This window comes from Ruditapes philippinarum, unplaced genomic scaffold, assembly GCF_026571515.1.
Source record: "Ruditapes philippinarum isolate M1 unplaced genomic scaffold, ASM2657151v2 ctg12259_1_1_1_1, whole genome shotgun sequence".
Lineage (NCBI taxonomy): Eukaryota > Metazoa > Mollusca > Bivalvia > Venerida > Veneridae > Ruditapes > Ruditapes philippinarum.
This window is the reverse complement of record NW_026860432.1, coordinates 1443-15636: the sequence shown is the minus strand read 5'-3', so window position 1 is coordinate 15636 and position 14194 is coordinate 1443. Positions and strand designations below refer to the sequence as shown.

The 14194-nt window shown below is 30.0% G+C and overlaps 2 protein-coding genes across 2 annotated transcripts; both read right to left on the bottom strand.

The window, feature by feature from the left end:
* Window positions 1-2584: 2584 nt before the first annotated feature.
* Window positions 2585-6334, bottom strand: LOC132760053 (uncharacterized; the record flags this gene model as incomplete). The annotated part of the gene is made up of 3 exons (XM_060751937.1): window positions 4316-6334; window positions 3573-3728; window positions 2585-2842 (listed from the first exon to the last, which is right to left on the bottom strand). Coding segments are annotated over exons 1-3 (930 nt in total), but the record flags the coding sequence as incomplete, so codon positions are not given.
* A 2138-nt stretch (window positions 6335-8472) lies between these two features.
* LOC132760054 (protocadherin Fat 3-like) lies at window positions 8473-13316 on the bottom strand. The gene is made up of 5 exons (XM_060751938.1): window positions 13164-13316; window positions 11732-11981; window positions 11091-11215; window positions 10711-10779; window positions 8473-9531 (listed from the first exon to the last, which is right to left on the bottom strand). The coding sequence occupies exons 1-5, from the start codon at window positions 13222-13224 to the stop codon at window positions 9278-9280; spliced, it is 759 nt and encodes a 252-aa protein (XP_060607921.1). The 5' UTR covers window positions 13225-13316; the 3' UTR covers window positions 8473-9277.
* Window positions 13317-14194: the final 878 nt, after the last annotated feature.

Here is a 14194-nt window from a genome sequence, read left to right as displayed (position 1 = left end):
ACAAATTTTTTGCCGAAAGATGATTCCTTTTTCATTGGGGAATTTAAAATAAAATACTGGGGAAACCAAAAAATTTAGCCCCAATTTTTTTGCTTTTAAAAAATTTTTACGGGCAAAAGAAATTTTTTGGTAATCATTAATCAAAAAACCCTAAATTTTTTAAAATTTTTTTTTATTTAAAATTATTTTTTGTTTATTTTATTTTAAATTTTTTTGGGTTTTTAAATGGCAGGGTTTCTCGCCTGAAGAAGGGTTTAAAATTTTTGACCATAAAAGAAAAAAAAGAGTTTTTCGGCTTTCCCAAAATTTTAAATTTAAAATTAATAATTTAGCATTTTTTTTGTCGTTGAAATAAATTAAAAATATTAATTTTTCAGACAACATAAAATGAAATAATTTAAATTTTAAAAGGCAAAAAATCATTTTTCAAATAAAATAAACTTTAAAAGTAAACCTTTTTGCGTTGTTTTAAAAAAACGTTAAACCCTTTCCCCAAATTTTAGAATAAAGAAAGTTTTACGGGGTTTTAAATAAAATTGAATTAATATCTTAGCTGATCAGCAGTTTTTCACAAAATTTATTGTTGGTGGGCATGATTTTATAAAAAATGTTTTTCCTTGAATGTAAAGAGCGTTAAAAATTAATTTAATTAATAATATATAGAAAAACAATCTTTTTAGAGCAGATGCTGTAATAAAAACTGTATTTGTAAAATTTTACGGAACTAAATGATCCCATTTTATTTATTTTTTGTTGTGACATTTCCAAAAAAGATGTGCGATTTTGTTTTTTCACGAGCGCATGCAATTCGATTCTCAATCTGATTAGATAATGTGATGATAAGATGCTGATTGATGAGAATGTTTTCACAAGATTTTGGGGTGTGAGACATACATTTTGGGCCAATCAGATATATGTTATTGATCATTTTTTATTCCAATCACGTTATATTAGCCGAATGAGAATTCCTTTATTCATTGGTAATTGAAAATAAGAACTGCATAAGACAAACCCCGCCCAATTTTACAGCTAAATGATTATGGTACGGTCTAAGAAATTTAAAGTACTCATCCAATGAATGAATGAATGAATGAATGAATGAATGAATGCATGAATGCATGAATGCATGAATGAATGAATGAATAGATGAATGAATGAATGAATGAAACAATGAGTGAGTGAGTGAGTGAGTGAGTGAGTGAGTGAGTGAGTGAGTGAGTGAATGAATGAATGAATGAATGAATGAATGAATGAATGAAAAAATGAATGAATGAAAAAATGAATGAATGAAAAAATGAATGAATGAAAAAATGAGTGCACTCACTCACTCACTCACTCACTCACCAACTCACTCACTCACCAACTCACTCACTCACTCACCCACTCACTTCATATATTTTCCGGAATATGATATTCTTTTCTATGTAAGATCACCATATTATGACTACATTTTCTAATTTTTTTCAATATATATCACATAGAAGACATTTCATTAACATACTGAAATAAGATAATTTAATAATAGAAATTGAGAAATATATCAATTATTATTTATATATCAATATTTATTATTTGTAATAGTGTCATCTTGAAAATACGTCTTATCAAGCATCTCTCGACGTCGCCTAGAATAACACTAATAGCGCTAGTTGACACCTAATTGACATTTTCAAATGTTTTTCCTTCTTTACCTAACTTGGTCAGCAGTTTTTTTGATAACGCTTCTTTTTTAAAACTAGTTAGCAGTTTCTTATATAAATTATCATATATATCATCATTCGTCAGCAGTTTAGATATTTACATCAAATCGGCCGCCCGGTGTGCAAAAATCGGGCTCTAACACGTTTCGGCCCATATTTTGTCTTTATTTAGTCCGGAAGTACATAAAAAAACTACATTAAATATTAATATAAATTACCTTCCAATTGGATTAATTTCCGTTCCTTTTAAATTGGAATTAATTCCAATAGGATTTATTTCCGATAAAAAGTATTGGGAAAAAAACTCCAACTGGAATAATGTCCAGTTGGGTTTTTATTCCAATCGGATTTTTTTCCAGTTAAATTTAATTGGAAAAAAATCCGATCGGATTTTCCGAAAAGAGATGCTTAAATAGACGTGTGTGATTTCAAACAAGAAAATGCATACAAATACATATTAAGCATTGTGTTTATGTATTTTCGACAATTTTCATAAAAAAATTGAAATTCCCGTTGAATAAATAATAATGTTGGAATTAAATTCCAATTGGAATTTAAATAATTCCGCCCCGGACAGCATAATTCCGATCGGAAATGCATGAAATTCCGCCCGGAATTTTTTTTTAAAATACAATTTTTTGATAAGAAATAAATTAAAAATAGCTTTAAATGAAGTCAATTATTAATAATTAACATTAAATCTATTCGGATGAAATGATTTTTTGAGTGTTTAGGGCAAGTATAAATGGGTAGTGAAAGTTTGCCACTATCCCGGTGGTGCAAAGATTTTTCCGGTGGCTGTTATATAGATTCGTTTAAAAAGTAAAAAAAAAGATACTGTTTTACAAACAAAAAAGAAGAAAAACACAACAGGAACAACTTACTGCATTCTTCCGCTCTCTTTGCAACCCCTTTAAAGAATTATCTGTTTCTTTTCGTATTTTTTCTATCGATTCATTGGTCAAATCTTGCAATTTTTCTTGACATCGCAGTGTTTCTTTTTCTACTATTTCTTGAAATCGAATTTTATGTAAATTTGATACTTCTTCACATTGTGTGCCAACGTCTTCAATCACTGACAGTGTACTTTCAATTGCTTTCTTTTCCATGTCAGTTGTCAAGATAAGTCGTGTATTTAATAGCTTTTGAAATAAGAAAACATAAAGTTTTTTTGCCTTTTTTTACAGTCATATATACCATTTTTTTAAAAGCCAAATCTATTTTACACGTGAAAATCATGTAAAAGTGAAAATGCATATTATAAAATAAGCTTATAATAACTATCAAAACCACTAATAGATTAATAATTGAAAATATGAGTCAAAGAAATGTCAAAACACTTTTCATGGCCATTTTTTCTGTTAACATTTGAAATAATTCAGTCAATTATGCTATGCTAGAATATGTTTTATGTATAAGCCCTAGATGAAAATATCTAGATATCTAATAAGAACTTTTAAAAATGAAGTTTTATTAGTAGATTATTATTTGTATTCTAAATTAAAGGACAATTAGCTCTCGTGTTTCTGACTGAAACCTTAACCACAAATACGTTCATTGCTGACAAAGATCAGTCGGCACAGTCATGGCCTGCACTGTTCGCATTTCAGTCAGTTCCTTTTTTGAAATTACCCTGGAAATGATGAATGTTTTTTTCTAATTCTGAACTTAGAAAAGTCTATCTAAGATATATAGCACGGTAAAGGTATACCAAGTAGAATATTGCGAAAAATAAAATGTAAAGGATAAAAGTTCAAAAGTCATAAAAATACCGTATTTATGCAATTTAGAAAAAAAATGTCTATCAAACAAAACCAAACGAATAATGAATACTTGAATTGTTTATAGAATAATAAGTTTTAAGGAACTTACTGTTTCTAAATGTGTGACAGCAGCTTGTGCTTCTGAGTCATACAAAAGTGCCTTAGGATCTTTCAACACTGCTATCATATCTTTTAAATATCCCTCAACTTCATCATCTGAAAGCTGAGGAATGTTGTGCATCATCACATTCCTTGCTTTACGTATCTTAAGATATTTGAAATCCCAAATTATATTATAATTATATTATAATGTTATAAAGAGATATAATGTCATTGTTTTCATTGTCAAGTGTTAAGGATAATATATAAAGAATACATACATATAAAAAGACTGTCCAACTCCTTTTTAAATTGAACGTTTCCGAGTGATATTTAAAGAAATGTCTGAGGGTCACACGGATTATTGATAATTTTTACATATTAAATATAAAATTCCACACTATTATTGCAAACTGTAAAATTATGTAGTTTTTACCTTTTCACGCATAATTTACATTGGATAGGCATAATGCCACTTTAATTACTACAATAAGATTAACAAACCGTCCATGCTACATGGAAAAATGTACATGTATAAATAATTTGATACATCACATATATCCAGATCAATATCAATTTCAATTTATATTTCTCCTTTTATTCTTTATAAAAGTACAATACCATTTCATATAAAACTATTTATCAATGGCGTTTTAAACAGTCGCCTTGACTGGCATTACAGTAAAAAAATAATGTTATATATGCACTTTGTTAAAGGAAAGTTTATTAAGTAAAGAAAAATAGTATTCGAACCTTCGTGAAGATGTCATTTTCTCCATCAACAATTATATCCAGTTTATTCTGGAAGAAATTACCATTTATGATTATACTCAAGAGACAACCCTCGTCAGCATCCTCTGCTGTAGTGTTTGATTTCTTTGCCATATTTGTCATAAAACATCTTGCAAATTGCCAGGGGTCGTTGTAAAAATTCAGAAAATCAATATCCCAATTAGGATCCACGAAGCGATGCTCTATAATTATTCTGTCATAGACTGCACTACAAACTCTACAATGTGTGGTATCTTTCTTTGAGCAATTGCATCTCCGTCGTTGAATACATCCATGTTTTGCATGTGCTGGGGAAATATTTTCTAATATGCAATTTCCACATTTTCCATATGTATGCAAAATATCTGTATGCACATTTTGAATAACCTTTTCTGTAAATGGCCTCAAGCCATTTTGCAAATATTTAAGACCAGTTACACCTTTTACCCAGTTATTGTATTTATCCGTTCTGTGGCAAAACTCATTAGTTGTTGCCATACTTCGTGTGAAGGTTTCATTGTTGCTTGTTATAACTTCATTTCTTACAGGTTTAACTGTAAATATAAAAAAAGATTGTTTAAGTACATGTTAATTAGCCATTATAAAAGTGGTCCGTTTTCTTTTAACTTCATCATATAAATAACGTAATGCTTAATTTGATTGCTTACTCTGTTTTGTGGCATGAAACTCAAATATATATATCAGGGGAGTTAATTAGGTAAGTAGAACTCGGGTTTTAATTTAAAGTTGAGAAGATAGTTTCAACAATATCTTTTTTTTAATATAAGCCTCGTTTACTTAAATCCATTTGGACCACTTTTCGTTTGAGCAGCCCATGCTTTTGAAATAAAAATCGTCTGTTTTGTCCCAAAACCAAGCCTGTGAAACAGCTCATAACCGTGCCGAACTCTTTTTCCAATCAAGTAAGACTTCAAATTTTAAATATATTAATTATCATTTTGGGCCAGGCCTGACCTGTATGGCTTATGATTTAACTGCTCAAACTTGCAATCACAAAAAGCGGCTTGCACAATTCTGGACTGTGCACAGGGGCATTTTCATGCAATAGACGGACACAAGTGCTAATGCAAGGCTAGCCCCCCCCCACCCTTCGTGTGTCTTTAATAACAATCCAAAATTGTTTCATACGATTGGCATACTATTGTCTTGTAATTGAAGTACCAGCAGGCTTGTAATATATCAATATAATTCCTTTTTAGGAGAAAAGCCCATAAAAACGCTGCCAATACCTTGTCTGGTGGTTTGATACGAAATTTCATAAATGAGAGTGATCTAGGGTGCTATCGTCGCATTGACACTTTAGATCTCAGAGGGGAAGCCAAATATCATGTTACGAGTGTGAAAGTATATTTATTGGCATTGTACAAGTTCAGAAGCTCTTGACTTGAATCTACCCTTTGCTGACGATCTTAAATGTTCAGATTTCTTGGTACCTACCTGGCAGATTCTTTTGACATGTCTAAATTTTCATGGATTATAGTGTAAATACTTCCATTTGAAATACCAAATGATAGGACAATTTTGGCAACTTTGATTCGGCGATCAAAAAGCGAAATTCTATCAAGATTGTCGTTTAGCTCTTAGCTGAAGACATAGGCAGGACGATCTGGCATTAATTTTTGAAATCTTTTGAGGAGTCTTTATCACGTTTAAATTCTGCTGACCACTTTGCCACTGTGGAATACGTCGGGCTTTTATCGCCATACACATAAGCCATGCGGCGATATAAGTTTGTGCCCTCCTAAGTGAGGAACTTTATGACTCCTCTGAAATCAGTATTTTCACTTACCATTTTTGTCTTTGCTCTGAGCTCAGTATTTTCACTTGCTATTTTTGCTTTTGTGTATCCTTGCCATTTTAGCCTTTGTGTATAGGTTTTCAAACAATAAGTAAGCGCCAAAGTGTGCTTGTTTACTCAACAGCTGTTACTATTCAACTGACAATTGAAATCTTGAATTGTATAGAAAAATGCCGTGTTCTACAAACTTAATGAATAACTCTTGCATGAGGCAATTTAAGTGCAGCGTTCTTGAAGTATTAAATAACGAATATAAAATGCATACAGATTTGACACAGTCTATTCCGTTGGTTAAAATCGAAAGTGACCATACTTTCTTAACAGTGAATAACTGTGTTTAAACATAAGTAGCATATATATGGTATAAACATGTGGGGAAAAAGATAAAAACAAATGTGTAAAAAATATATGTTTTGTTGATTTGATTCAAATAAATTTGAATGTTCAGAATCACATCAGCGACTTTTTGTAAAAATAGTATAAATAGGGGAGATAATACTTAAATGATATAATGATCTAAGGAAGAGCATTAAATTGTCATTGAAAATAATTAGACGGATTAACATAACAAAATGTACATTCTTTAGAACTTCATGAGCCTTTGAAATGTACGAAGTAAAATAAAATTAAAGTTTTTTAAACACCATACCTGTAATATTTAGTAAAATCCTTCACTCTGAAATTTACACCTGACCGAGCATGACATACTACATATTTATATCAAGGTTTAAATTTAGTTGGATGTATCCTAGTTACAAAACTGTTATATTGAGGGTAGACCTATCGTATTTCTAAACTGGTTCAATAAGCAATTTGGGTAACAACCCATTACCTAGCTGAATGTGTGTACTAGCCAATTTAAAGTTTAAAAGATTTTAGTATCAAAATATTATAATTAGGCTTCCATCAGCATAGAGTCTGGTCAGACTGCAAAATAAAATAGAGAGAAACGGAATCTATTAAGAACGCCCTAAACAACGAAAATTGACAAAGTTTCAGGCTCGGTTTGATTGATGGTTAATGACTGATAGCAAAGGCTAATCACTTTCGTTGCAAGCAGGGTAAGTGTAATAAAGGTAAGCATTCACTGTTAAGATGACTTCTTCTTGATCAGATTAAATCTGATTTTTATCACGCATAAGTGACAATAACATAATTTAGTTTGTTGACAATATATGAATAAGAACTAAGAGAGAAAAAAAAAGATAGCAGCTATTATCAAAACGTATCTAATGGACCAATTAAATTATTTGTTTCGTGCAAAAGTGTAACTAAAATTTTTTTCCGAGTTCAGACCTCGAATTGTTATGATTTGTAGCGTTTATAAAAAAAGAAAAGCCGTTTTTAAATATTCATAATTGATATGTTATGTAACCATAAATGACATTGGAAAGTCTTCAGTGAGCTTTGCATGTTTATTTTTCTTTTCTTAAGAAGTTTCTGAAGATTGTAACTATAAATACTGGACGTTCATGTATATTACATAGTACATCATGTACAAAAAACATTATATTAATATTATACAACACCGAATTCTATAAGACTGGTACACCAAAAATTTTGCACCTGTGTGGGAGCGAAATGGAACCAACATTGTCAAGTTCAAAATGAATTTTATTTTAATAAAATATGACTCGGAAAATGAACACTTCATGGAGTAAAAATAGATGTGATATGGATGTTTTGGCCTTTGGAAATGAAAACGAAGCTAGATAAAATAAAGTACAAAATGGATTTTTATACGGGTTTTCAAACTTGTAAATCAAAATGGAATTTAATTCATTAGATCAGACTAAAGTATGACGTGTGTTAGAACATCACTTGGTTCAAACGTTTGAAAGTGCATAGATTTTTATTAAATATATTGTCGAAATAAAGTTGAGTTTTTTACATAAAGGAAACATCTCGCATAATGCATGCACAATGTGTAGGTTTAAACACACTTCTTTTTCAGATAACTATTGTTTTTGTTAGAAAACCCGATAGCAATGAAGTAGTGATGAAGGTACACTGTTCTTTAATCAAGTTGAATACACGACCACGCAATAGCAAAATACATATTATGTCGTTAATTGAGGGTTTTTCATTATGCAGCATTGTCATTGTCAATTTTAGCTCAAATTCCAAGTTGTATACTAATCAACTGCAAATCATCTAATATATAAACTGTCCTGTTTTCGGGTTTTTGACTTGGGGTGAGTGTATGGGTGAGGGACGAGAGAGACATACATATTATTGTCTTTGTTTACAAATCCTGGTATTAAAACTGAAAAAAAAAACAATAAAATCAGCAAGACTTAGTGCAGAATATTAAGTTCTTTTATTTTCATAGAAAAATATAATACATGTTTCAGAAATGTTTCAAAAGAGAAAAATGGAACCCCTAAAAACGTCCAAAACGACAAAAATTGAAAATGTTGCAGGCTCGGTTTGATTTAGCCTGTTCATGAACGTCAGTGTAAATCCTAACAATTTAAGACAAGAAAATGGTCATAAGAGAAAGAATTCACATCGATACAATTATATCTCATAGCAAACTCATTTCTCCGTTTCTCACATTCTCATAAAACTTAATCTAAAAATCCAATTCACATTATAGATTTATAAGGTTTGTGTTGTTCAAACTGTTATATTTCTGCAGCGATTTCAATGGTTACTGATAACCACCAATTACAGATTTACATATCATAGGTCTCTAAAATAAGACCGAATCGATAATAAGACCACTTCTACAGGGGCCCCAAAATGGTCTTAATAGCGAGACTAAACTGTTTACCAATGTTAATAGTTTCTATACAAAGAAGTATCTTGTTCAATATCGAATGAAAAATCGGTTAAAATGTTATGATTATTTGTAAGATATGAAAGTGTAATTGAAGTTTGATTTGTACAGAAATTTATTTGAATAGACTGATGTGACTTGCTCTTATATAATTAAAGCTCATGTTGGAAACTGTATGATATGTCCTTTCTTTGTTAACATGTCTTTAACTCGCAATTATTTCTATAAGAGAAAAAAAAAACAATACAATAAACAAATATTATGACAAATACGTAAATGATAGAAAGAGAAGAAGAAAAATCATTATCGTTGTTCCTTTTTTTTCAAATGTTCTTTGTTTCCTTTACACCTTGGCTACCAGGAAGGAAAGAAGAAGCAAGAAAGCACTGAATGTAACAGAAGAGGAACCGTTGTCGCAGACGTCTTTAACTGTAGCAGTTACTGTTGTCGTCCCAGTGTTAGTTGGAGTTGCATCATCTGTAGCTTCAACTGCAAGTTCATATGTTGCCAGCGTACTTTTGTCTAAGGTGAATCCTGTTGCAACTTGTATTAGTCCTGACGTAGCATCAATTTTAAAAGCAGGCCCAATGTTACCATCTTAACATAAAGAAATAGAAAGATAATTATATTATGATATTACATTTCGTATGCCATGTAAAGATATCAATGCCAATTTGTCTACTGGTATTCTTTAGCTCTTGATTGATTTCATTTCAGGATTGTTTCACAAATAATAATCTTGATATCTGTATTGAGCGACTACTTTTTTATAAATATAAAAACTTTCTTAGAAATAAATCTTATACGGGATAATTTACGTTTTTTACTTTAATATAATCTATTTGGAGGTGAGAAAATTGTAAAGGGGGACGCTATAAACATGAAAGAAAAAGACAAGGAATTTAAATTAAGTTTTTATCTTTAAGGTTTTGGGACAGGCTTTAAGACGGTAGCAAAACTTAAGTAGGTAATCAAGTTATAGAATTTATTTTATCAAATTGAAATAACTTTTAACGTATTTATTTTTCGCGATATTTATTGCCCGCGGATATAACGAAATTTGGATGCTCCCGAAAAAGAAAACTGATATACGGTACCTTCAATAAGAATAGGGTTTCTCTTTCAAATAAACGTTCTGATTGATTATATCATATGTAAGTAAATGAGACCTTACCAAATATAGAATCTGAATATTAAACCTAAAACTTTGTGAGGGTCAACAAAACTTGATGTTTGTAAAGTGACCATACTTATAGAAGAAACATTTTCAATAGACATTCAAGAAAATGTAAACGTTCTTAATATCGCCAATTAAATGTATATTTCCATATAAATAGAACTTGATTTCGATCTAAAAGAGATCACGTGAAACTTTTCATTACATATCGAGAGAATGTGAGAGCTCCATCCCTCGTTTTGCTATAAAACATAATTTTAAAAAGTTAATCAGTGGACATGAAATATTGAACAAGCTTAAAACGAAGGTATCCTTGCTTGAAGTATCGGAAAGAGATGTCATTCGGTATCGTATTATATATTAATGACAATAAAATAACACTTTTAGAAGTCACTAAAACAGTTGACGACTATATATAAGCATACACTGTTTGTTGACATTACATAATGTACCGCCTAAACTATTGAAAAATATCTAAACTAATAAAGAAACATCACCAGATGAAGTTATGGCGAGTCATTTTAATATGCAAAAAGCTGGCATGTACAAATCCTACACATGGCCGAGAGCACTTATAAGAAATTATATGCGTTACTTACCAGTAATTGAATATAAAGCTATGGTGGCACCATCTGCGGGCGTGGCTTGAACTGTTGTTAGTGTTGCATCTAATTTAAAATAGAGAATAACCTTAGCATTATCATGTCTGAGCACCAGCATTTGTCACAAAGATATATATTGGTAAATTTATTGTTTAAGAACAATCAAGAAGCAAACAAAAGAGAGGTGAAAAAATATATTGCTTACAAACATATTTTAGACAAACTGAATGGAAAAAAACTTTTCATGTAGTTTAAATGAATAATAGATTCTGTTTCAATTGATGAAAATAATAAATAAAAATAAATTCTTAAATCAAATATGTGTTTACTGAATTTAATTTTTTCAATTATGCAACATTCGAAGTACAATGTAATACCCTCTTGTGAACCGTCAAGTATGCATGGGGTATATGTGGCTGAGAATACTGGAGGAGTGTCAACCACGTCTGTAACAGTTACTACGATAGTTGCAGTTCCAACACCTGCATTATTATCTTCAGCTCTAGACAAAAAAAATGTCAGAAAAATGTTAAAAAACAGCTATGCTGCTATGATTATCAAAATTTTAATGAATGATTGTTGGTTGATTTCAGTATATGTATTCATAATATCAAATTTCATGAAATTTCACAACTCAACTCAATCAATTTAGACGAGGGGCTGGAGTTTCTTTAGAACTGCTTATTTTGAATACAATTGGCGAAGGTTTAAGTATAGAAAAAATATACTATATACCGATTCTTGAAATTTAAAAATCACTGTTATGAAATTCAGCTACAAAAAGGTACACAAATAAGGCGTTGGTTATCTTGATTATGAATTATCTGCACTTGAAAAGAATGAAAGAATTTCAAATTCAAGGACAGATAACTCAAAACCAGCTGATCGCTTCTCTTTTTCGCTTAAAAATATGCTGTCATATTTTTTAATCTCAAATGGAATGTTTTTAAATCGATTTACATTTAAACCCTTTGGAAAAAACAAACATATTACTGAAATTAGTGCAAAACATACGAACTTGACGTGTAAAGTGTAAGATGTCTCTGATTCAAAGTCCAGCGCAGCTGTTATTGTCAGCTCACCAGCCTCTGATAAAGCAAATGGAGTAACAGCTGTTACAAGAGAGTATGTAATGGAGGCAGCATCAGTAGTGGCTACATATGTCACAATTATTGTATTGAGTGCCTGATCTTCTGGAACAGTAAGAGTTCCTGGTCCATCTGCAGCCCCGGTAATTGATGGCTCTGTCCAACCAGTAATCGCTGCATCTGTTTGAGATGATGTTATATGTGTTTTGATAATGTCCAGTTTAAGCAATATTTCACTGTTTTTCTAGTGAAAATATATGAACGGGCTTTTTGAATGTGTCAATTTGTTAAAAAACAATGTTTCTAAAATAGAATAAGGGTTAACTTATATCAGATTATGTGATGTTCTTTAATAGTTTGATAAAGAGTAGTGTTTAAAATGATCTTATAATAGAAAAATTATCTTATCGTTAGGATGACACATTCCTTTACATGCAAATGGAAATCAAACGCAAATGTTGAATAAGTTTAAATCTTTAATTATTGATCTAACTATTCCTTTGCGCTTAACTTAAATGTTTCTTATACTTAGCTAAACAAGTTCACATTGTGTTCACAATATAAACTGTTCTCATTTAACTTTAAAATATGATGGTCAGATTAACTAATTAAATAAAAGATTTAAACCAGTTGAAATATGTCAAAAAGTAATAATTAAGTGAATGCATGAACAATACTTTTATTTGATATTGTGCATTTAAATTACATGTAATCTGAATTTAATTTAGCCTGAATAGTAGTAGTAAGTCCTGTTTTAACATTATACTATCAAGAATATTATCTTTGTAACTATACATAATTATAAAAACTTGTGTATTTCAATGTCATCATGGCAAGATCTAGTTCATTATGCAAGTTTGGTCGTCTTGCTACTCGGTATTATTTTTCCAGAATTGAGCGCACGTGCAAAATAACGTAATCAATCTTATTGACTTTCAAGATGATTCACGGACACCTTCATTTCTAGGCCATTTCTTTTTTTTTTCATTATAATTAAATATTTTTAAATATTTTTAAAACAATATTATTTGTCGGACAAATCTTTTTCATATTGATTTTGATGTATTATATTGCAACAGAAAATTTGTTTCAAAAAATTAATATTATCATTATTAAAGTAATTGATTGTATCATCTACAATTTAGTAAATAATTATATCATTATCTATCTGAGATGTTTTAAGAAAATTATATTTTTTTACAAATTCATTTTTAACTGAAGAAAAAGCAATGAGAGAACAGTAAATTTTATTGCTTGCAAGGACAGTAATTGAATATATGTTCATGCTTCTTGAGTCGTCATTTATAAATAAAAAGATATTGATTTCGAATAAATCTTACATTTATTCGTAAAGTTATTTACCTCCATTCTCCAAAGCACTGAAAAATACCAAAATAATAACTGAAATCCAAGTGTTTTTCATTTTGATTTTGATTTTTCTTCAAAAAGACAAAATTATGCGCTGGTTTAATTATAATTGTGACTTTGTCATAAAGAAAAAGTCCTGTAACCTAAACAAATTTATTCATTACACTGAGCTTATATCCCAAAAGATAACGTTCAATCTTAAAAATAATCCAATCAGTATCGAGTCTTATAATCTTCAGATCTATAAAAACAAACAAATGGGTGTGCTTTAAATAATAGTTGTTGATACAATGATCTCAAATTCTAATGTTAAACGAACAACAAATGTGAATTACTTATTTTGTCATTAGTTGTAGAATCTTACACAAATCAATGTTAATATTCTCATAGCAAACATTTTGAAGACTTTATAATTCTAGTATTTTCTTTAATTGGAATGTATATTTGATATTTATTAAAAGTTGACCACATTTTTTTAAAGTTCATTTTGGTGCTTTTTATATTTATCTTCTGTTTAACATTAAGGTATCGAGTAACTTTTTTATATATCTCTAAAATTTCGAGTGAACTGCATGCGCGTTATCGTGATCATAGAAACTCATTTCGTGCTCGCAATATATACCTCCTTTATTATTTTTAAGCTACCTTGTTGTCCGATTTATTCCAATAAATTTTGGTTTACTGAATTTTAATCACCTTTGTTTAAGTAACAGAAAATGGTCGTCTACTTTGTTTAAGATTTACCTTCGCAACCGTAACACCATACTGGGTTATTTCTTTGATATACTTTAATAATATATGCAGAACAATATGGTTGTTGAAGGAACAATTAATGTATCAATGTCACCTATTAAAACTGCTACAGAAAGAAGAATAAAGAATATTTTTTCAAAATGTTGTCTTTGATTTGAGGATTTGAACACGCGAGTAATTAATACACGCTCAATTTGCTAAAATGATCATAACAAATACTGGGACATTTGACAGCATTTTAACGTGCAAACTAGCTTTTCGAATAAGTTTAA

Coding starts and splice junctions, on each gene's coding strand:
- LOC132760054 (XM_060751938.1), bottom strand. CDS start 13,224: ATGAAAAACACTTGGATTTCAGTTATTATTTTGGTATTTTTCAGTGCT. Junction 11,982..13,163: donor CAGTGCTTTGGAGAATGGAG/GTAAATAACTTT, acceptor CATCTCAAACAG/ATGCAGCGATTACTGGTTGG. Junction 9,532..10,710: donor AGCTTTATATTCAATTACTG/GTAAGTAACGCA, acceptor CTTTATGTTAAG/ATGGTAACATTGGGCCTGCT.